General features: G+C 37.8%; 1 protein-coding gene across 2 annotated transcripts in view; it reads left to right on the plus strand.

Annotated features, from left to right (window-relative positions):
- The window catches only part of PTH2R (parathyroid hormone 2 receptor), a 136,541-nt gene that overhangs the window by 94,169 nt on the left and 19,653 nt on the right, over window positions 1–22,719 (plus strand). For both annotated transcript variants that reach the window (XM_016950398.4, XM_526012.8), the window contains exon 9: window positions 7,367–7,433. In XM_016950398.4, coding sequence (XP_016805887.2) covers window positions 7,367–7,433 — 67 coding nt within the window. The remainder of the gene's footprint in view (window positions 1–7,366; window positions 7,434–22,719) is intronic.

The following is a 22,719-nucleotide window of genomic DNA, read 5'->3' on the forward strand; positions in this document are numbered from 1 at the left end:
ATAGGCCAGATTAGGATGTTTGGTCTTCGTTCAGTGATAACGACAGCAAATTTGCATTTTGTGAAGATAATTACCAGAACATTGAGTAATAATACGTGATGTTGGAGGAAAGTAATAATGAAAACATTTGCTGGCATTTCTGAGTGCTGATCACATTCCAGGTACTTCATAATTTTGCAAATATTAAGTAAGTTAAAACTCATTATGAACTCTATGAAATTGAGGTCAGAGAAGTTGTGCCCAAGGTTGCACAGCCACGAATGGTAGAAAAGTACTTTGATCTCAGATATTCAGGCTCTAGAGGCATTCAGAAAACACTTATAGGCAGATGAGATGTTTCTATTGAGATAAGTGGAATTTTTATTATATGTGAAGGAGTAGAGTTGAAGAGGGATTCTTTTTACAGTATCACTGATAACTTCTCACTCTTCCATTGATTTAACACATCTGGTAATCAAGAGTACACAGTGGAAAATGTCCAGCGTACACTAGACAGTTTTTCTCTTATCTTCACTATGTCTAGCCTTTTGTCTTTTTACCTCAGAGAGGTAAAACTTCTAGTTCTTTCTGTTCTCTAAATCAGAAATAGGTTATCACCTACCATTAACTTTTCAACAATTCCCATTTTTTGTTGACATATAAGCTCATGCCTGTGTATTTGTATTGCATGTATACATGCAGTATTGTCTCCTGGCATATGTTTTTCTCATTCACATGATAAAATTAAATATATCTGCATTTCATGGTGAAAACCATAACTACAAATGCTCTACCTTGTTAGTGCGTTTGAAGTCTACTATTCTACCATATAAATCTTCCTTATCAAATTCCTGCAGCATTTAGTATGCATATTATATAATTATTCCTTTCCTATCTATCATCTTATTTCTCTAAATGTGCAAGTGTAACTGTCTCATTTTTCCAACAAACCATGAATTCCAAATGGGCATAAATGAAATTCCCTATTTTACAGTAGATAACTCTTCAGTGCATGCTGATCAATTCTTCTGGATTCGGCTGACCATTTTTTCTCTCTTTGCTCCATATCTATTAAGCAATGATAAAGTTTGAGTTAATGCAAGTTGTGAGTTATAAGGAGATGTGGTTTTTCTTCCATTCATGACTTGCAGCAGTTATTCTCAGCCTCAGTCTTCCATCTGTAAGATGAGAATAATATTCTTGGCCATGACAATGCTGTGAGTTTGCAGGGGACAGATCTGAGAATTAGATGAGAGGCCATTATGAAAGGGCTTTGTAAGCTCCAAATTTTAGACAAACAATAAATGTTACCTTCATTGTGGGTAAAGAAACAGTAACTTTTAAGGCCCGATCATTATATATAAATAGAAAAAAATCTTGACCGCCCATCTCCTATCATTCCTTATAAGTGTCTGATACGCTTGTAAGTCGCCCTTTACTTCTGTCTGACCCAAGTGCCTCCGGGGCTGACTGCAGGGAGGCTGCCTGGTAAAGGCTTTCAGTTGGCTCAAATGGACTTTGGCCAGAGCCCCCCAGTTGTCTGTGTTTCTCTTGAGGGGCTACATGATGAATGAACATGAAAAAATTCTTTTTTTTTGGTATTATTTCTATTTAAATAATGATGAGAAAGAATAGGAAAAAGTAGAAAAGCATTCAGGTAACTGCGCTTTGCTCTCATGGTCAAGCTTATTGCTATGGACTGAATTATGTCTCCCAAAATTCACATGTTAAAGCCCTAACCCCCAGTGTGACTCTATTTGGAGATAGGGTCTATAAGGACCTAATTAGGGTTAAGGAGGTCATGAGAGTGGGGCCCTGTTATGAAAGGATTAGTGTCCTTATAAGAAGAGATGCCAGAGAGGCTGGCTCTCCCTCTCTCTCTGTGCACACCAAGAAGAGGTCATGTGAGCACACAGCGAGTTGGAGGCTACTTACAAGCCAAGAAGAGAGGTCTCACCAGAAAAGGACCATGCTGGCACCCTGATCTTGAACTTCTAGTCTCCAGACTGAGAAAATAAATGTCTATTGTTTAAGCCACCCAGCCTGTGGTATTTTGCTATGGCACCAGCCTGTGGTATTTTGCTATCACACGTCAAGCAGATTAACACACTTATGATAAAGAAAAGGTAATTTAAAGAGAGGCAGCTTTAACCTATATATGCAGTAATGCCAAGCATTCTTTTATGTTAATAGAGAACAATTTAATATCCACAGATTGTGTACGCTTTGTGACAGCAGTTCCCTTTTTGTTATCTCCTGGGAACTTTTCTTTATTTAAGCCAATATATTGTTTTGAGTTACTAGATATTTCCTTCAGGAATTATTTTGTCTGCTATGCACTGAAAAAAAAATCACGTACTGTGAATACCTAAACTCTATAAAGAACCTGTCACTCACTGTTCCTGAAAATTAGAACTGTATAGAGTCATTGTCTTTAGGTGCAGCCTTCCTCCTACTTGCTTCAAAGCTCCCCATTCATCAGCTTCCCTCAGTTCTAAAACTTGTTGGCTTTGCATTTTTCCTTACTTTGATCCCTTTATGCTATTTGAATTTGTTAACAATTGAGGGTTGATGTTATCTAACTGACATCATTATTGCTATATACACACAGTGAGATTGCAAATCTCAAGGAAAACTTGCAATACCTGTTACTTGATTTACATGGGAGGGAAGTTGCATCAGTAAAGAGGTACTAATTAATGCTATCATGATCATATTCTGAGATGTGTAACTGTATGACCTAGATTCAGAATTTTAGAGATGATAGGACTTAAGGCATTTTCTGGTTCAATCATCCCATATTAGAGATAAGTAAAATGTGATCCAGAGACATCAGGACACATTCTCAGGACACATTCTCAAAGCTTACCGCTAGACTGAAGCAGAATTTTGACTCGTTCATTCAATTAGTTATATCATGTGACCACGTTGCAAAATATTTCACTTTCTTCCTAACTTATCAGAATAAAATCTTGAATTCTACAGTGCCCAGATCTGGGATAATTGGATGAAGGGTCATTTTATATTTAATTTTGCCTATAAACATAAACTGTGTTGCCACTTCTCTGAGATGATTTCAAAATTGCCTGATTCAACTTCACATAAAATTCAGCTTTTCTATAGATAAAGTTTTTGTGGGTTTTCTTGGGTGTTATCTGACCTATATAGTGCCATATGACAACACTCTGGGGAGAGAACAGATTTTAAATATCTTCAAAGGATGAATGGGGTTCATATTCATGTCTTATATTTGAGACTCACTGTTTTCTAATCTGGCCTTTCAAAGTGAAACCTCTGATTTTCTCTGCATCTTGGCTATTTAGAGATAAGCATGTCAGACCCAGTTTTAAAAGATACCTTAAACTCTATTGATATAAAAAAGAAGTCTCTTTCAGATTTAAAATGCTATTAGGTGTTATTTGGGCTGGGCAAGGTGGCTCATGCCTGTAATCCCAGTGCTTTGGGAGGCCAAAGCAGGCTGATCTCTTGAGGCCAGGGGTTCAAAACCAGCATGGCCAACATGGTGAAACTCCGTCTCTACTAAAAATGCAAAAAAAATTAGCTGGGCGTGGTGGTGCATGCCTGTAATTCCAAATACTTGGGAGGTTGAGGCAGGAGAATCGCCTGAACTGGGGAAGCAGAGGCTACAGTGAGCCGAGATCACACCACTGCACTCCAGCCTGGGCAACAGAGGGAGATTCTGTCTCAAAAAAAAAAAAAAAAAAAAAAAGAGTGTTATTTTACTAAGGTCAGCTAAGATAATCAAGTAGGTTGGGCAAATTAAATTAAAAAGTGAGCAATTTTGTTCTCTTTCTTTTTACTTACAAAAGCAAAAACACCTTACAAGGTAATCTTATTATCTTCTCTTTGCCTCATTCGAAGGAGATAAGAGATGCCAATGAGAGAAGAAACCCATAACTTCTTTGCTGTATTTTTGTTTCACCATCCAGCAGCAAAGGTGGGGGCTGCAAAGGACCAAGAAGCCATCTGACATTTCTAGAACACCTGCACAGGCTTTTGGGGTCAGCTTCTCTCGCTTCTTCTACTCTTACTGACTGTAAGTTGTGGAGAGAAGGTAGTGCTCAGCCAATTCAATTCTCTGGATCCCTTGGGCAGAACAACACACCTGTTTTCAACCCTGGCTGTAGGAAGTTCCACTTTCTAGTCAGACCTTTGTATCTCATGCTTCACCATCCAGAACTGCATTTCCTAGAAGGTTAAAGTTTATTTAAAAAAATTTGAACAGAGAGTACTTTCTGGGACATGTTAACAAAGACAGTGTGAGTGCGAACATTGAAGAATTAACTAAAAACAAGCATTAATAGCATTTTCTTTAAAAAGTTTGAAATCTCAATTTTCTTTCCTATATCACAGGGGAAATTTGAAACTTTGACACTGAAAACCATCAAAGACAAGTGTTTCATGTTTTTAGAGGTAGCTGGTTTTGACCTACTTCCAAATGCAAGCATTTTATAGAGCCTGAATTGTATAATTGAATCCCAATGTGTTAGGAGACACCATGATGAAATGCCATTAAAGCAAAGAAAGAAGACTGTGAAGATATTACCAAATGTCAAAAACTGAAAAGAAAATTTATGGAATCCGAAAGCCTTGTAGCTTAGATCTTGGCTAAGTGAATCAATGTCCAATTTACAGTCACATGATATATGCCACCTTCCTTATGGCAGAAAGCTTTTTAAGGGTAATGTGATTCTGCATAACTCAGTAACATTGTCTTTTATCTTTCTTGTCTGGTTAAATAATGTGAAAAACAGATACATGTAAATAATACCCGAAAATGTTCAATAATATGCAAGTGTAAGATTTTTGTGTCTTAAATTTCCATGTTATTCAAACTTCAAGACCATTGAATATGTGCATTTCATTTTGGCTGGACCAGAATTACACTTTAGTGTAGGTTCTGGTTGATTTGGCTGTGGTATATTCTCCCAGTGGAATGCGGAGCTGCTGAGCTCTATTGGTACGGATATGCAAAGAAATAAAAAATACACTTTTAAAAGGAAAAAGCAAATTGCAGAATAGTGCATACATGACATTTTTGTATGATAGAGGAAAGTAAGAATATAACCTTTGTATTTGTTTGCATATGCATAAACATGGGAAGCATACACAATATGGTAATAAAAGGTGTTATCTGTAAGGAGAGGGATGGGGGCAGAGGCAGACAGGAACATGGGGAGGACTGAGACATCTCAATGGCTGTCTTTTTATATAGTTTGATTTTAAAAATGAGAACATATTGCCTATATGTAAAAGTTAAACTTTAAAAAAATGTAGTTCTTAGTATGTACTGAAAATGTTTTACCCTTAAGGAAAAGTCAAAATGATATTTTATTATCTATAGCTTGCTCATTAATAAAAAGTAACTTCGTGATAAGTTCATTATCTAGAATTAAAAAACTATCATTATATCCCACAAATTTCTTTATATTATTTACCATTGCCACAATCAATACTGGGTTTTGTGAAAAGAGAAAGAAACTTAAGACTTTTATTTATGCGTCTTTAGTTAAAAAAGACTGTTTCAAGTGTTATATTAAAGTGCCAAGTGGTACTAGTTTCTTATCATTTCTGTGCTATTTATTCCAGTGTAAGATCTTTACTAGTACAAACCAGATTGGGTGAGCATGAGTAAAACTTAATTTTAATTCAATTGATGTCGGTTCAATCCAATAGATATTTATTGACTACCTACATACTGTTCTAGGACTTGCAGTACATCAGAACACAAAAACAACAGTGATCTCTGCCCATGTAGAACTTAAACTCAAGTGAGGGTGGAAGGGAAGCACCAAATATAAAAAATAGGCAAATTATATAATTTTTAAATTAAGTACTGTTAAAAACAAACTTTTTAAAATTAGGATAAGGTCATGGATCTTATACAAATAGAAAATGAACAGCTGTCAAAGATTTTTAAAAAAATTTTTATTTTAGGTTTGGGGGTACATGTGAAAGTTTGTTCCATGGATAAACATGTGTCACAGAGGTTTGTTGTACATAATATTACATCACCCAGGTATTAAGCCCAGTACCCAATAGTTATCTTTTCTGCTCTTCTCCCTCCTCTTACCTTCCCCCCTCAAGTAGACCCCAGTGTCTGTTGTTCCCTTCTTTGTCTTCACAAATTCTTATCATTTAGCTTCCACTTATAAGTGAGAACATGTGGTATTTGGTTTTCTGTTCCTGTGTTAGTTTGCTAAGGATGATAGCCTCCAGCTCCATCCATGTTCCTGCAAAAGACATGATCTTGTGTTTTTTTTGTGGTTGCATAATATTCCATGGTATACATGTACCACATTTTCTTTATTCTGTCTGTCATTGATGGGGATTGAGATTGATTCCATGTCTTTCTTTGCTATTGTGAGCAGTGCTGCGATGAATATTTGCATACGTGTGTCTTTACGGTAGAATGCTTTATATTTCTCTGGGAATATGCCCAGTAATGGGATTGCTGGGTTGAATGGTAGTTCTTCTTTTAGCTCTTTGAGGAATCGCCATACTGCTTTCCACAGTGGTTGAACTAATTTACACTCCCACCAACAGCATATAAGGGTTCCCTTTTCTCTCTAACCTCACCAGCATCTGTTATTTCTTGACTTTTTAGTAGTAGCCATTCTAACTGGTGTGAGATGATATCTCATTGTGGTTTTGATTTGCATTTCTCTAGATATTTTAACCTCATTAATTAATGAGGGAACTACTAAGGTGTTATGATTGGTTCCAAGGAGAAATCTAAAGAACCACATTTACATTCAGTACAATAAATACCAAAAATTTACAAATAAATGCAAAAACTACTCAATATTTACAGGATACGAATCAATTACATTCCACTGAACATCATAGCTAATTTTCATTTCTATGGACAGGAATAGTTTGCGTTCATTTTCTATTGCATTTCTATGGATAAGAATAACTTGCATTATTGTAAGGATTCTACAATTTTTGAAGTAAAATAGAATTGCTGTAATGTCTGTGAGAGAGAACTTTCTTTATCAATGAATTTAAATTATCATGGCTCATTCCAATAATAGTAAAAGTGAAGTATCAATTGTATGACATTTAGAAGACTATTACCTTTTGTGGCTCTGGAAACATGGTTGACTCTCGTCACAATAAAAGTAATTCACTAATATTTATAATTCTATACTCATCTTCAAGGGGTAGCTAATAATATGAAAATCAATACCCATTACACTTTTTCCCCCCACTGGCTTGGGTGTTTTAAGATAAGATTTCTTTGTCTATTTGTTTCTTAATTGGAAGTGTGGGGTTGGAGTTTTTGGTAAAACTTAAAATTCTACTTAATACTACCCATTTGCTTTGCCAATTTATTCATGACAGCTTTTTTTCAATGTCTCAGGTGCTGGGAACTTAGTGCTGGAGACATCAAGTGGATTTATCAAGCACCAATCTTAGCAGCTATTGGGGTAAGTTTAAAAGTTTGTATAGTTAAAAAAGGGATGAAAAATTAACCTGCTGCTAAAACCCAGAGAAAGTGTGTCTGTCACTGCATTCTACAATAGATTTGAGAAACTGACAAGTACAGCAACATCTATTGGGAGAGTCTGGGACAGAGATCAGACCCTTATTGTGACTGACACTGAGATCCATGCAGAAAGCCTTCCTTTAATCAGCTAGCACTTGGGGTCAATTCCGAGACTTCAAAATATCTATGAGCATTTATATGTTTAGGGAGTTGGAAGGCCCTATGTCTCCTTTTCATCCATTATATTATTTTACCACTTTAACATTCTGATCACCTGGTAGTAGGTCAGTGTGGCAGGGAGGAAAAGGTGGAATAGCAGGAAAACAGAGAAATTACTGAGAGAGAAGAATGGTAATATGATGTATAAAGTATTCCCTAAAGCTTTTATTTGGCATACTTCCCCCAAGGAGTTAAGTACATCTTATACCAAGAAATATCCCACGTAATTCTATCTAATAGGTATTAGATAGAATTGAAAGTAATGGCAAAAAACACAATTACTTTTTCACTAACCTAATAATAGGGAGAAAGACCACAATGCATGTTGCACTGAACCTTATCTGCCTATAATATTTCCAATGCACGTTGCATCTGTGTTGCAAAGGAAAACAAAACCACACACTTCTTTGTATCTAATAAAACTTATCAAAATGTTTACTCTTGACCTTCTTTGAAGACTTTAAGGCATCAGCTTCTTTTGGGTTGTTGAAGAAATTATACCACCTTGTGTTTTCCTGGTGTTCATGTATGTAATACATATTACAAGCATTTTAAAAAAATAATTACTATCTTGATAATAAATGTGAAATTAGAAAACAATGTAGCAACTTGATTATTAATTAATTTTGATGTTTTTCTTTGTTTCCCAGTTTCATATTCTTCTTGTTTTCTTTTGGACAATGTGTCACCTACTTTGTCAGAAGGGCAGCTATTAATGTAGTTGAGGTATTGTAACCTCATCCAGAGAATCAGATAAAAGCTTATTTAACTCATAGGAAAAATGCATAAAGAAAATAGGAGAGATCAAAAGGAATCTTCAGTTTAGAAGCCCATTGAAATAAATGTTTAGAGAGGGAAATAAAATACAGAACACGTTTAGAGAAGCTATTTTGTATCCTTGCTAAACCATCCTATTAACAAATTGGTCCCAATTCCATATATCCTAGGAGAAGCTCAAAAATCGATTATGGATGAATGCATGGCTTAAATGTATAAACACCTGTAATTTTAATTTTTAATGTAAATCAAATGCTGCTACATTAATTTAGTGATAAAAAATCCTAGATCTGTAACTATATCCCTGAGAGACATCAGTGAACTTAAAGATAAAAATTAACTGCTCAGATTTCCCTTTCACTCATTGGTATTTAATCCTTATTTATACTTTTAAGCCTTTTATTTTCCTCCTTTCTAGTTCCTCCTCTGTGTGTTTGCTTCTCCATATCTTACTATTATCTTTTTAAGGGAACAATCTTTATCTTGTTACTTTTTCTTTGCCTTCAGTGTCTTGTACTGAAACTGACCAATAAGAGTTAATTAATGCTCTTAATTTTACCCACATTTTAATATAATGATTATATAATGATTAAATATGATTTTACATTTGATGAAAAGGAAGGACCTATTGAAATCCAAGAGATCCTTGTAAAATTATCAGGAATTGAAGCAAAGGACAGTGGAGAAAAGGAAATCCTAGGGCATTTTCCATGGAAATGACTGATTTTTATCCAAAGCTTTATAGTTTGTTTACAGATCTAAGTCACTCACATCATCACCATGGATGAAAAATTTATTTTCTGAGATTTGTAACTTGTAATGTGAAACAGTGAAGCTAGGTGATTAAAGGGCTTTTGAAGATTCGCTGTTGGTGAAGGAGAAATAGAAGTGATGGCACACTCAATAAACTTTGAAGAAAATTAATGTAGAAGGCCATTTTCATCTTCTTGAGCTAAAATTATGACAGTTCTAAGCTAAGAATTCTGAAGTACTTTTCCTATATTATGAAGTTGATTTAATCTCAAAAATCACAGCTGAGACTCAAGAATATCTTTCTGTTCACTAAGAGTTACCTTTTTGTTTCATTATTATAATTTAGTGTTATCACAATTCCCTTGAAGGCTCTTAACTTACTCACAATCTACTAGTGTATCTGAAAGTTTTCATAAAATGTCAAGAATTGGATTTGAAATAAATAATTTACTTATTTTAATCAATAATTTAGAGAAGGCTGAGTTAAGAAGGAGAAAAACTAAAAAACCAAGTGGAAAACTAAAGGAAAGAAAAAATAGAATTATAATGAAAAGCTCCAAGGTATAGTTTTCAATTCAGAAGAGGGGAATATCTCAAGAGACAAGAAGATACACCTCAAGAATATAGAGCTCCTAGGAGAGAGATTTGGCCCTCCTGGGAATAAGAATGTGGAAGGCCTGTGTGGATAATTGTGTGATGTGTAACACCAGGTAGTTAGATTGCCAGTGGCACCGGTTCAGAGGATCAACTTGAAGCACACATAGAAATCCTGGAAATCCAGGAGCTTGGATTATACACAGTGAACCCAAGTTGATATGTTTTAAAACCTGGATTCCAAGGACAGTGATTATTTCACTTAGAATGCCAAAGACCAGAGCTCTGTAAGCATGATTAACATTCAGGAAAAAAACTAATTTAATATCTGCATTGGAAGTAAATAATAAACACAAAATCATGAGCAAAGGTGGTAGTGATTAATGGGGGAAATTTATTCATTACAGGTTGGCAAGTGGTACGAGAGCATTCCAATGGTCTGTGCCAAGGTTGAGCGTGGGTGTGGAATAATGTCAAGAGCTGAGGCTGCAAAGGAGGCCGGGCCAGACCCTGAAGGGGCTTCTAAGCCTCACTAAAGAATTGACACCTAATCTTGCAAGGGATGACAACCAAAGGTTTAGACATTGGAAAGTGAAGGAATCAGGTTTTTCATTTGGAAAGATCTCAGGCCTTCGTTGAAGCTGGCAGTGGGTAACCACTGTGGGTGTCTGCTGGGTGGGGGTTTAAGCCACAGTGATATGAAGTGGAAAGGACATGGGGCTGAGAGAGTTAGGGCTTGGAATTCTGAGCACTGTCCCTTCACACTTGGCATACACATTTTCCTCATTTCCATGACCTGGTCCCTTCTTCCTCCCCCATCTCATGTCATCTCATCTTCTCCCTCCTGCTGCCTCAGCTCCACACAATGGCTTTCTTTAGTTCCCTGAACATGCTACACTGTTCCCACCTCAGGGCCTTTGCCTGTGCTGTTCTGTATGCCTGCCATACTGTTCCCCCTGCTTGTCCATTCTTCCTTCAGGTCCCAGCTTACGGACAACCTCTTCAGACATCCCTTTTCTGACCACTTGACAGTGTCACAGTGGTTACAGCATAGGCTCTGGGCGAGACTGCCTTCGTTAGCATCCCAGGTCTGCCCTGTTGTTGAGTGTGCAGGCTGAAATTTTATGGTACAGGCTGGCCTTGGGCAAGTTATTTAAACTCACAATCCCCTTTTGCCATCTAAAAGATGGGAATAATAGTGTAGATTACAAGAGTTAATCACTGGGCTGCATTAGGAACAGTGGCTGCCACACAGCACTGTAAGCATTAGCTATTATCATTTTTACTTTTCACGTGTTAATAACTTGCCCACACTCCAGGTAGATTTCTCCTACTCCCTGCAACACATTAACTTAAAAAATGTCTCCATAAAGTCATAAAAATAATGTTGGTTTCTGGACAGCAATAAGGCTAACACATTCTACCTTGTATATCAGGAAGTGGCTGTTCAGACCTGAGGGGACTCCCAGGGATGATCTGGCTTCCCAGACTCCACGATCCCCTAGGATGACACCATGATTGCTTCTCTGTTTGTGCATAGGCACTTCTGATTACAGAATGTCCACTCTCCTTGTATCCCATAAAACCTGGCATACCATTGGTGTGACTATTTTTTAAAAGGCTATAACGTTATCTACCCAAAATGGTATAATTATTAACTCTTGTTGGTAGGAGTAGAGCTTATTTTTACCCTTTTGTTAAACATTTTAGTATTCTCCATTTTAGGGGTATCAGAAGGCTTTACTTTATAATCGAGAAATCGATATTTACATTTTGAAAAAGTTATTAAGCTCTCACTTTTGTAATTTTCCAGGTAAACCATTCCATGATTCACCTTCTATTCAAACACAATAAAACATGAGGTGAGAAAAGTATAACATAATGTTATTTTCACTTTCTCTTTCTTCCTATGTGAGGTGCTGTTATTAAATGCAATAAATATTTGATTAAAAAGAAACGTCTTCCTAAGTACATTCTATGATCTTCCCCGTGACTTGCTGGCAAACCAGGCAGACAGTAAGTTAGCACCCCTGTGGTGAACCTGACGGGCACCCGAGGTCTCTTCTCTCCAGGTCTGCGTGAAGATGTAAAGACGGGGAAAGCTCTGCCACACCAGTGCATGATTTGTCTGTCCAGCCCATTTGAGATGCACATGGACACAGTATGAAGGACCAAGGATGTCTGCCCTTTCTTGGGAGTGATGCCAAATGTGTCACAGTAGTTACAGCATAGATTTTGGGCCAGGCTGTCTTTGTTAGCATCCCAGGCCTGCCCTTCTGTTGAATGTGCAGGCTGAAATTTTACTGGGCAGGCTAGGCTTGGGCAAGTTTTAAAAAGTCAGGGTCCACTTTTGCCATCTATAAAATGGGAATAGACTGGGCATGGTGGCTCATGCCTGTAATCCCAGTGCTTTGGTAGACATAGGCAGGAGGCTCGCTTGAGGCCAGGGGTTCAAGACCAGCCTGGGCAACAAAACAAAACCCCTTATTCTTTTTCCCATAATGACTGTGCCTACTCACACTCATACTAACAGGGTACACATTTTTTTTTCTCTCCACATCCTAGCTAACATTTATCTTTTGTCTTTTTGAACTACCAACGGCCATTAAGCCATTCTTTGTTTGTTTGTTTTTTTGAGACAGGATCTCACTCTGTCACCCAGGCTGGAGTGCAGTGGTGCAATCATGGCTCACTGTAGCCTTGATCTCCTGGGCTCAAGTGATCCTCCTGCCTCAGCCTCCTGAGTAACTAGGACTACAGGCATGTGCCACCATGCCCGGCTAATTTTTGTATTTTTTGTAGAGATGTGATTTTGCCATGTTGTCCAGGCTGGTCTCAAACTCCTGGGCTCAAGCAATCCACTCGCCTCTGCCTCCCATAGTGCTGGGATTACAGGTGGGAGCCACCATGCCCAGCCATATGAAGCCATTCTAACAGGTATGAGGTGATAGCTTGTGGTTTTGATTTGGATTTCCCTGATAATTAGTGATGATGATCACTTTTCACATACTTGTTGGCTATTTGTAAGTCTTTTTTTTTTTTTTTTTTTTTTGTGATGGAGTCTCACTCTGTCACCCAGGCTGGAGTGCAGTGGTGCGATCTCAGCTCACTGCAACCTCTGCCTCCTGGGTTCAAGCGATTCTCCTGTCTCAGACTCCCGAGTAGCTGATATTACAGGCATGTGCCACCATGCCCAGCTAATTTTTTTTATTTTTAGTAGAGATGGGATTTCGCCACGTTGGCCAGGCTGGACTCAAACTCCCGACCTCAGTGATCCTCCCGCCTCGGCCTCCCGAAGTGCTGGAATTACAGGCATGAGACACCGCAGGGCCAACTCCTTTTTTTTTTTTTTAAATATTTTAATGCATTTTGGTAGCAAACTGACAGGAACAGTGCAAAAACAACATTAAAAACATGTACTTGTATGTAGGATTACTCAGAAAAGTATAGTGAGTGGATGGAATTTACTGTATGATAAAAGTGCTACAAACACCAGTTAGTTGCTGTCAAGAAATTTGTTTTTTTTAAAAATCCAAATGCTGGCATTGTTCAGAAAAATTTAACAGGTCTATTTATAACTGCTATAAAGGTGAACTGCTGAAACTTGTTCAGCTGAAACATTTGGTGTGCATTAATACTTTGTTTCCATGCATTTATATTACAAATTCACACAAAAACAAAAATGGAAAAACTGCCAATACCTGATTTCTATTCCCTATTTTTTCACTCACAGTCATTTACTTAGGTGCCTTTTGACTCCATGGGGGCAGCGGCAGGGGGAATCTAACGCTCAGAAATACCAATAAGAGGAAGAAGAGCTTTTCATTTTTTTTTCTTTGAGAATGAAATGTTTCCCATCATAGTGGATTGTCAAGCAAGTTCTCCATGAATGCAGCATGGATGTCTTTTGGCATAATTGTTACACATTTGGCCTGGATTGCACACAGCTCGGTGTCTCCAGAGAGGCCAACCTGATAGATGTCACTTTTTTCCTGCAAAGCACCAGCAGCTGTGCTCTGGATGTGTTGATCTGTTTTGAAGTCCTTAGCAGTTTCTTGCACCAGATGCTAGGAGAAAAGTTTATGGATTAGGCATTCAGTGGACTTCTGATAACATCTAATTTCACCAAGTGCCTTGGTATCCAGCCTGTTAACGGTGAAGTTTCTTCACCCCTCCAGTAGATGGCACACTGGCCTTTGTAGTTTTTTTGTAGGTTGCTTTGAGGGCAATCTGCATGGCATAGAGACCTCCTAACTCACTCCACTTGGGCTTGGTGAGCTAGAGCTGTATGTCTCTTTTGAGAAATGTCTATTCAGCTCCTTTGCCCATTTTTAAATTGGGTTGTTTCTTGGTATTCAGTTGTCTGAGTTCCTTATATAATTTGGATATTAGCCCCTCATTGAATACATTAATTTTTATTGAATACATTAAATACATAAATATTGCAAATATTTTCTACCATTTCACAGGTTGCCTTTTCACTCTATTGATTGTTTCCTTTGCTGTGCAGAGGCATTTTAGTTTAATGCAATCCTGCTTGTTAATTTTTGTTTTTCTTGCCTGTGCTTTTGGTACCTATTTCTAAGTATTTTATTCTTTTTGTTGTTATTGTAAATTGATTTTGTTCTTATTTTTTTTGGATAGTTCATTGTTTGTACAATTTGTTCAACATTTCAGCCAAATTCTTCTTATCAGCTAGCTTTTGGCATCTGTCCCAGGGAAGAAAGTGCTTACATTCCATCCTCCTTGGAGATGTCAGACTTTCCTTAAATTTCGGGTTAATTGGTCATCCTGTAACTTTGTTCTCTGATGCATTTTAAAAAGTTAAAAAAATTTTTTGTCAGATTATCCAGCATTTGTTTGTTATAATAGCAAACAAATGGTGGGAGCAAGTTTTCTTTTCTTTTCTTTTTTTTCCCCCTAGCTTTCTACTATTGGGGAAATATAATTTAATACAAAAATCTTCTCCTAACCTAAAAATCTTCTCCACAAAGGTAATACAGAAGAAAAACACTTTTAGTATTAAGTTATTCAACCAGAATGTGGTGTGCACTACACGCAATCTGCTAAGAGATTGCAAAGAGAAAGAAATCTCACTCCTTTTTATAGCCAAGCAGTTACAACTCATTATATACACGTTTTCAAGAGACACAATAACTAGTTCTCAAGTAAAAGGGACTTGACAATACTATATGCTACACATGATTCATCCTAACTTTACCTGGTAATTGGGGTGACCACCTGTTTTGGCTAAGTAGATTTATTGGAGGAAAAACAAGCTTGTCATTTCTTTATGTCAGGAGGAAGTTTTGCAACTTCAAGATAGGTGCCTACAGAAGTTAAGCTTCTATCCTACAAAAACCGAGAGACAGGGATGCTATCTCTCTTGATGTTAGCATTTCAAAAAGATGGTTCCTAGGTCCTTGCGAAAGACATTCCTGGGCCATAAAGCTGACCAAAGGCCTATCTAATCTTCAAAAGGATTTATAAACATTTCAAAGAGATAAGAAAGTATATACAAGTTTTCTAAGGTAAATGCTCTAAGAAAAAGGAGGAAAGTGAAATCTCTTCCCCCATTTTCAACAGGGAGAATGAAGACTCTTATTTTTAAATTTGTATTTGGCCTCACACCGTCTCCTATGCAGCAGCTGACATCTCTAGGCTAATCTGATAATGAAATGGTCTTGCAGTGATTTCCAGCAAAACTCTCCTATATATTTTCCTCCTGGGATTTCAGGCCACATTATTAGGGACCATGAAGCCTACATACCTCATATTACTTTAGAAGCTGTCTGTAAAGGGAGAAATAAGCCCAGAACTTAACCACCATGTGTGCAGAGGGTGGTGCTCCTTCTTCTGAGTTGTTCTGTGTGGTGAAGCCAGGAAGGATGAAGATAATAATAACAACAACAAACACGACATAGTTCTTACAATGTACTGAGCAGTGTTTTAAGTGTTTTATGTACATCAATGTATCTAATCCGACCAATAACTCTAAATAAGGAAACTGCCCAAGAATACCCAATATTAAGTGATGGAGCCGGGTTCTGACTTCAGGATCAATGTCCCTACCCAATGAACTCCATGCACTTATAATAAAATCTAACATCTCTGATAATCCAGCAAAGATGGCTCACTGATGCTTGTGCCTCTTTACATGCCACACCCTGGCTATGTTGCTTTCCAGTCAGTTGCTTGACCTTGTCTGCCTGTGTTTTTCTCAGGGCTGTTCTACATGCCCCACTGTACTTTTAGAAGGTTGGAATGTGCTTCCTTCTGTGCCTCATTTGAAATACTACTTTTTCTTTGTGACCTTGATGCCGTCCAATCTAAATTAGATTACCAATTATAATCTACAGGGCACAGAAAGGCTTTTTCTTTTCAACATCACAATATATCATGTCTTTCATTGTTGAATGTCCATCTTGTTCACCGAACTGCAAGGTTTATGTAAACAAGAACCATTTTTTTTCTAAACTTATGATACCTAGAGCTTAGCTAGTTTCCTGGCACAGAATGACCACTCAATAAATACTTGTTGGAAAAACAAAACATGCATATAAAATAGATATCATGGGGAACTGGGAAGAGGAAAGAGGCAAAGTAAAAGCACAAAGCAAGTAAAATTAAAGAACTTGTGAGTTCATTTTATGCAATCTTTTCAATTTCTAGAGGAGAAAACTACAGCTCACGCAGATATAGGTCACACGACTAGTATGATGAAACAGACTTTAACATGTGTTTTGTGGCCATGTTCTTTTCACTTGCTTTCTAAAACCTGTCAAACTGTGTCTTGAATTTATGGGAAAAATCTTTCCATTTATATAGCTATGTGCATAGTTTTAAAAATAGGTTAATTTTAGGATATAAAGTTGTTTTTTAGTCATGCATTACATGTGGCATGGTTTTAAGTAAATATATGCATCATATATGCTAACAAAGAAACTATTTGCCCAGAATTTGAAATCCAAATTAGATACCTTACTTAATTCTGTCTTTGGCTATTATAATACTGTAGATTCTATTAATTTGATGTTTGTATATCTAGGAGTAAAATTAGATAAATTATGGTCAGAATTTCTAAGCAATATATGAGGTAAACTAAATTTAAGAGAGTAAAGGAATTTGTTAAGTATGAGCAGTCAGGAGAAGTCATGTCAAGATAACTGATTTTTAGACATAACCATAGACTGCAGTATAAGTTTGGAAGGAATCACTTAATTTTGGAATTGTAGGGTCTATAATTATAGCATTGTTGTTTTCTGTTTTGTTAAAGTGTGTTAAAATTATGTTTAAGAGAACTAGAGTCATTGGAAAATACTAAATTTTGTTCTGAAAATAAATGTCCCCAAATGTAATCATTTATCAGACACCTGTGTCATCTTGAGGTTGATTTGAGGATGATTTTTTAATTCTTCCCTGTAAGATCAAAATATAAGAGAAATATTTCCTAATTAACAAAAGAACGTGATGCTTTGTTTTGGTTCTGGGCCTCCTGGAGCATCATGAGAAGGCATAGGGATGCTCAGCCTGAAAAGCAGGAGATGCTGCAGGCAGGACAGCTGGCCTGAAAGAAGTGGGAAAGGTGAGATCGGTTGAGTCAATACATTTTGACCAAGCTGGGGCACTGACTGAGACATAAGCACCTGCATTTGCACTGATGTCAACCAAGAGGCACTATAACAGCTGAAACAAAATAAAACCAGAGACACAAAAATACGGATTGGGAAATTGAGCAGACTTACTCTTGGGTACTTATGAAAGGGCCTTGAGAATGCCAGTATTATGGTGTGGAGAGTTATATGGTACTAGCAGAAACCTGAGATCTTGAATTTACAGGTTAGGGAAAAGAAAAGGAGGAACTGTGGTATTTGTCTTTATGTAAGTATTTCCTTCATGCTGTGTTACTCTCCCCATTCACCCATCCTTTCATCCAGCATCCAGTGATAGGTGATCAAACTGTCTTTCTAGGCCCTGCTCAAATTTTATCTTTACCAAAATGTTTTGATATGGTTTGGCTGTGTCCCCATCCAGATCTCATCTTGAATTTCCACATGTTGTGGGAGAGATCTGTGGGAGGTAATTGAATCATAGGGGCAGGTCTTTCTTGTGCTGTTCTTGTGATAGTGAATTTGTTATGAGATCTGATGATTATATAAGGGGGAGTTTCCCTGCACAAGCTCTCTTCTCTTATCTGCCGCCATGTGAGAAGTGCCCTTTCATCTTCTGTCATGATTTGAGGCATCTCCAGCCGCGTGGAACTGTAAGTCCATTAAACCTTTTTTTTCTTCCTATTCTCAGGTATGCCTTTATCAGCAGCATGAAAACAGACTAATAAAGTAAATTGGTATCAGTAGAGTGGGGCACTGCTGAGAAGATACCTGAAAATGTTTAAGTGACTTTGGAACTGGGTAACAGGCAGAGGTTGGAACAGTTCAAAGGGTTCACAGACAGGAAAATGTGGGCAAGTTTGGAACTCCCTAGAAACTTGTTGAATGGCTTTGACCAAAATGCTGATAATGGTGTGGACAATGAAATCCAGGCTAAGGTGGTCTCGGATAGAGGTGAGGAACTTTTTGGGAACTGGAGCAAAGGTGACTCTTGTTATCTTTTATCAAAGAGACTGGTGGCATTTTGTTCCTGCCCTAGAGATTTTTGGAACTTTGAATTGGAGGGAAATGATTTAGGTATCTGGCAGAAGAAATTTCTAAGCAGCAAAGCATTCAAGAGGTGACTTGGGTGCTGTTAAAGGCATTTAGTTTTAAAAGGGAAACAGAGCATAAAAGTTTGGAAAATTTGCAGCCTGACAATGCAATAAAAAAGAGAATCCCATTTTCTGAGGAGAAATTGAAGCTGGTTGCAGAAATTTGTATTAGTAACAAGGAGTCAAATGTTAATCCCCAAGACAATGGAGAAAATGTCTCCAGGGCATATCAGAGGTCTTCACAGCAACCCCTTCCATCACAGGCCTGGAGGTTTAGGAGGAAAAAGTGGTTTTGTGGGCTAGGCCCAAGGTCCCTGTGCTGTGTGCAGCCTAGGGACTTGGTGCCTTGTGTCCCAGCTGCTCCAGCCATGGCTGAAAGGGGCCAATGTAGAGCTTGGGCCATGGCTTCAGAGAGTGCAAGCCCCAAGCCTTGGCAGCTCCCATGTGGTGTTGAGCCTGTAAGTATACAGAAGTCAAAAATTGAGGTTTGGAAACCTCTGCCTAAATTTCAGAAAATGTATGGAAATGCTTGGATGTCCAGGCAGAAGTTTGCTGCAAGGGCAAGGCCCTCATGGAGAACCTCTGCCAGGGCAGTGCAGAAGGGAAATGGGGGTTGGAGCTGCCACACAGAGTCCCTAATGGGGCACTGCCTAGTGGAGCTGTGAGAAGAGGGCCACTGTCCTCCAGACCCCAGAATGGTAGCTCCACCAACAACTTGCACCATGTGCCTGGAAAAGCTGCAGACACTCAATGTCAGCTTGTGAAAGAAGTAGGAGGGGGGCTATACCCTGCAAAGCCAAAAGGGCAGAGCTGCCCAAGGCCATTGGAGCTTTCCTCTTTCATCAGCGTGACCTGGATGTGAGACATGGAGTCAAAGGATGTCATTTTGGAGCTTTAAAATTTGATTACTTCAGTAGATTTCAGACTTGCATGGGCCCTGTAGCCCCTTTGTTTTGGCCAATTTCTCCCATTTGGAATGGCTGTATTTACCCAATGCCTGTACCCCCATTTTATCTAGGAAGTAACTAACTTGATTTTGATTTTACAGACTCATAGGCAGAAGGGACTTGCCTTGTCTTGGATAAGGCTTTGGAATGTGGACTTTGAGCTGTTGCTGAAATGAGTTAAGGCTTTGGGGGCCTGTTGGGAAGGTGTGATTGCTTTTGAAATGTGAGGACATGAGATTTGGGAGAGTCCAGGGGTGGAATGATACCTAAATCATTTCCCTCCAATTCAAAGTTCCAAAAATCTCTAGGGCAGGGACAAAATGCCACCAGTCTCTTTGATAATAGATAACAAGTCACCTTTGCTCCAGTTCCCAACAAGTTCCTCACCTCCAAATCTCATCTTGAATTCCCACATGTTGTGGGAGGGACCCAGTGGGAGGTAACTGAATCATGGGGTCACTTTCCTGTGCCATTCTCATGATAGTGAATAAGTCTCATGAGATCTGATGATTATATAAGGGGAAGTTTCCCTGCACAAGCTCTCTTCTCTTGTCTGCCACCACGTGAGATGTGCCTTTCACCTTCTGTTATGATTGTGAGGCATCCCTAGCCACATGGAACTGTAAGTCCATTAAACCTTTTTTTTGTTTTCAGTCTCAGGTATGTCTTTATCAGCAGCATGTAAATGGACTAATACAGTCTTCCTTTGTCTCTTAACAAAGTTAATCTCCTATATTTTATTAATCATCTGATGAATAAATATTTGAGTCTGTTTTTGTTTCAAGCATATTTCAGAGTCTTTTTTTGCATTAATCCTCAAATAACTTTTAAGTAGGTATTTTTATTATTCCCAGTTTGGGTTCAAGAAAGGTTATATAACTTGCCTGAGGTTATACATTTAGAAAATGCTGAAGCCAAGGTCAAACCCAGGCAATGCCATGCCAGAGCCCACAGTTTTTGCTCTTTCTTGCCATAGGATTTAAGCTAGAGCAGTGTTTCCTTATGTAGGGGCACATACCCTGGTGCATGAGAGGACTTAGGTGGTATATGCAAGGTCATTAAGCATTATTGAATCATATATGAATATTGGTCCCTTTCCAACCCTTCTGAACACATCAAGGAGAAAGTTTTATTTTGGTCCTGGTCTTGAACAACACTCACATGTGTGGTGTCTTTCTTTGGGGGTAGGGGGAGGTAAGACAGGCAACCCAATCTAGATAACATTTCATAAGGCTTTTTGTTTCCATCATATGTATTTCACAGTTGTCTTTTATTTATAAAAGCTTCTACTGGTTCTTTATTTATGTTTAATGGTATGAAATATGAATTTTAATAATTTAATGAAAGTTGATTGAAGAAAGATATGAAGTAGGCAATAGTAGGTAAATAATATCAATATGGCAAAATCATGATGATGGCACCCTAAATGACTTATTTGGAGAACACTGGACTGGACAAATTCCTTTAACAATGAAACCTGAAATTACACAAAAGTCCTGGCCAGTGTAAGCAGTGGGTGTTCACATGGTTGTGGGAGGCTAGTTGTGTTTCATGTGATCAGACACTTTAGAAGTGTACCGTATTGCATTTTACTTACTAGCTCTGTCTTCCCTGTGTGCTCCTCATGGGGAGGGATGATCTATTCTTTTATTTTCCTAGAATGCCTGACCTTTATTGGTGCCTAGGAAATATTGGCTGAATGAAAATATAAATATATATTTAATGATATTACTTATAGTGGATCATAAGATTATATGATAAGCATGCCACATGTAGGTACCTTACAATCATTTAAAATATAGTTTTCTTCATAGTTAACTGACATAAATATATCCATATTATTGTTTCAATTTTATAACTGGCAATACCGGCACACAAAGAAGTATGTGACTTAGAATTATAGGGTTTTGGAGCTGGGGGTATCTTAGATTTTGTTGAGTCTTACTAACTTTACTAGTCTACAAGCAGTCAAACTCATATCCAAGGTCATACAGGTCATTAGTGGAGGAGGTGCAACTCATAATAGTTTTTATTATAGGGTTGGTAGTTGTGTGAACAAGTGTATGAATCCTGTGTGAACTCTTACCAGTTGCTGACCGTACTATGATTTAGCCCCTTTTAAAATGAAGTTTTCTAAAAAGGAAATTGGATATTGTAATATCTACTTCATAGGGTTATTAGGAGGACTATGTAAGATTATTAAAGGGCTTAATATAACCTATGAAAAGCATTCAGTAAATAGTAGCCTATAATACAGGCAGTAATACTACTACTAGTGGTAGCATGGTAATAGTAGAGGTGTAGTAACAGAAATGGTGGTTCATGTAGTAGTGATATAAGCTTATCCAAGTCTTTCTGACGCCATCCTGAAGTTCAGAATAGGGAAGAGACAGCACCAAACTCTGTCTGGAGGGCTTAATAAAGGAAACACCAAGAAGGTGAGATTTGAACTAAAAGTATAAAGGAAGAGTAGAAATCACTTACCTAAATCACTTAATAGGTAAAGTGCAGAGAAGGGTTTTCCTGGCATAGAGATTAGCCCATGCCAAGTGGGCATGTTATGTTTTCTATGGCTGGAAGGAACAATGCATCTGCAGAATATGCAGGAGATCAGACTGTGGAGTTTGATGGGAGTGGACTCACATGTCATGCTAAAGCACGTTGGAATTTTCCTTAAAATTGTGATGAGACATCAAAATATTTTAAGCAGGTTAGTAAGTGGGTCAGATTTGGGTTTTAAAAAGAAAACTCTAGAGGTGTTATGATGGATGGATAAGATGAACTAGCTTGGAGACGCAAATGTCTAAGAGAGGTACTATTCACCTTTAAGTGCATAGTCCTATTTGATTGATTCTGACATCTGTATGAGAGACTGTACTCTTGATGCAACCTTCTAAGAAAGAGACAGGAATTAAAGAGTTTTATTAAAATGGTAACAACTGTAAATAACTGTCAGCTGCTGATGTGAGTAATGGAAGGAGATCAGTGCTGCAGCAGCTGGTGAGCTTGGGCAGCAAGCGTGATGGCAATCCATGGTTTTTGCTATTTGATGAGAGTTAGTCCCACATATTCCATTCATTTAAATCCATTTCTTTGGAGATGCTGTAAAGTCTCAAAATACTTTCCTTTATAATGAGTTGATTCATCTTAGCTGAATTAAAATGTGAACGTGCAATAAGGAGAACTTTTTTTTAAAGAACCAAGAAAAGGTAAATATTGTCATAAAATGTAAA

Source organism: Pan troglodytes, chromosome 13, assembly GCF_028858775.2.
Source record: "Pan troglodytes isolate AG18354 chromosome 13, NHGRI_mPanTro3-v2.0_pri, whole genome shotgun sequence".
Classification (NCBI taxonomy): domain Eukaryota; kingdom Metazoa; phylum Chordata; class Mammalia; order Primates; family Hominidae; genus Pan; species Pan troglodytes.